The sequence below is a fragment of the Lactuca saligna genome, chromosome 9 (genome assembly GCF_052625555.1).
Source record: "Lactuca saligna cultivar CGN05327 chromosome 9, ASM5262555v1, whole genome shotgun sequence".
Taxonomy (NCBI): Eukaryota; Viridiplantae; Streptophyta; class Magnoliopsida; order Asterales; family Asteraceae; genus Lactuca; species Lactuca saligna.
In genome coordinates this window covers 125,845,045-125,847,136 of record NC_136425.1, presented here as the reverse complement: position 1 = coordinate 125,847,136, position 2,092 = coordinate 125,845,045, and the positions used below count along the sequence as shown (strand labels likewise).

Sequence of the window (2,092 nt, the reverse complement as noted above, 5' to 3'; positions counted from 1 at the left end):
TGCAGTCACAGCTCACTTCAATCAACAAAAGCTTTGAAAAAAGCTTAATTTTCCGATATAAGCATCACAATTTGTACTGCTTCGGGTTACTAAGAGGTTCTGTTTTGAACGAAGCTCTTGATTTAATAGTAGGAGAGCTCCAAAGGTTAAATGCGTCAAAGTTAGACTCCTCAAATTGTGGTTGCAAACTATGTACCATTTGTTTGTTACCATGTGCTTGCATGCTTTCTGTTTACTTAAAAGTATCTTCAACTACAACATATATAAATTTTTAAATATTACAAAAATATTTATTTTGTATTTTAATACAGGTGAAGAAATACCCTTGGATTTAATAGATATCTTTTGGAGAAAGCTTAGTATTTCTGATACAAAGCCTGAAAAAAAAAGGCAATATTCGTTAGGATAATGAAATTGAAAAGTATAAAGAAAATTTCAACAAGCAGTTAGAAGCAGGAAAAAAAATTATTTGAAAAAACTAAAAGAGATATACGATCCGCGCACAGTTGAAGTTGAAGAACCCACAGTTCAAAATAAGACCCACGGACGGACGAGAATGAAGAAACAACATAAAAAGAATGTCAACCCTCCTAGATGCAACGACTCTACCACATTAGAGTTTACTGGGTTGGATTAAATAAAGAACCTGAAATGCATAATTATTCATACAACATTGACTTAAATGAAGAACCACAGATACATGATTCATTCCTAATGAAGAGTATTCCTGATGTATTTCATGATTACATCGACAATATACAAGATGTACTCGGTGATGGAAACTGTGGGTTTCGAGCGGTAGTTGTTTGTCTAGGGCATAGTGAAGACCAATGGCTATACACTCGGAAGCAATTGCTTAAAGAATTACAAAGTCAATTGTATGCATACCAAGAAGTTTTTACTGATGGGTTCAATGAGGTATACGAGTCTTTGTGTTGGATCGAATCACTTGCATATTTGGGACATTGGATGATTATGCCTTTGACTGGTTACTCGATTGCCAACAAGTTTGGTGTGATTGTTCATTGTCTAAGCCATGAACAATCTACAACCTGCTTCCCTCTTTGGAGAGGTCCTAAAGAGTTTCAACCTCACCGAAACATTACAGTGGCACTTGTAGGCAGACATTATATTTCGGTGTCTTTAAAAGGAAATTACGCAATGCCTCCCACCACAACATATTGGAATGCTCATAAAAGCTCTTCTGCATCTTTCTGGCAAATTATGTATTGGTCGCGTTTCGAATTATACAATCAACATAGACCTCGTAGTTCTGAAAAACCTTGGATACATATCAAGGATTAAGTATTAATGTAATTGAATTTGATATGTATTGCTTTCAAAATTTTGTTTTATAATTAGTATGTCATATTTGTAGTCTTTTGTTATAATATTTTTAAATAAAAGGATTTTAATAAATTACATACAAAAAACCTAAAAAATATATAGAAAATTATATTTTACCTATTTTATTTTGCAAGTTTTAAAAAAAATATTAGAAAAAATTATATTTAACCTATTTTATTTTGTAAGTTTAAAAAAGATTATTAAAATACTTTTACATAAAAAAGTATTATGATAAGTATTTAATAATTACAAATAAAAGACAATAATATTTATGTAATGATAGTTATTAAAAAGTAATTATTAGTATAATGATTTGTTTATTTGAGAAAAAAAAGTATGGTAATGATGAAAGGGGTCATTTAACACTATGAAAGGGTCTAATTAGATTGACCCTTTTCCAAATTGTGAGGGTTCACAAAATGTGGGGTAATTTAAAGGGTAAACAACACAAAAACCACTCTTTTTACATAGAAATTTGATTTGATACCGTGTTTATTTTTGTGTTAATTTTGACACTGTGTTTTCCAATTTATTACAATTCTGACCACTTGACCGGTTAACCAGGTTACATGCTGACATGGCATGATGACGTGGCATGCCGACATGTCAAAATTGAATTTGTTCTCACAAAAAACACTAAGTTTCATTTTTTTTCGATTTTGATACTAAGTTTAATTTTTTCTTTCAACTTTGACACTATATTTTTTTATTCCAAATCGAACATTATTTTTTCCAATTTTGTTCA

General features: G+C 30.7%; 1 protein-coding gene across 1 annotated transcript; it reads left to right on the top strand.

Annotated features, from left to right (window-relative positions):
* Window positions 1–714: 714 nt before the first annotated feature.
* On the top strand, window positions 715–1,305 carry LOC145016694 (uncharacterized). Its single transcript, XM_078974941.1, has one exon. It carries the CDS (start codon window positions 715–717, stop codon window positions 1,303–1,305), a length of 591 nt encoding a protein of 196 aa, XP_078831067.1.
* Window positions 1,306–2,092: the final 787 nt, after the last annotated feature.

Excerpts from the sequence above, each read along its gene's own strand:
- LOC145016694 (XM_078974941.1), top strand. The coding sequence starts at position 715 with ATGAAGAGTATTCCTGATGTATTTCATGATTACATCGACAATATACAA.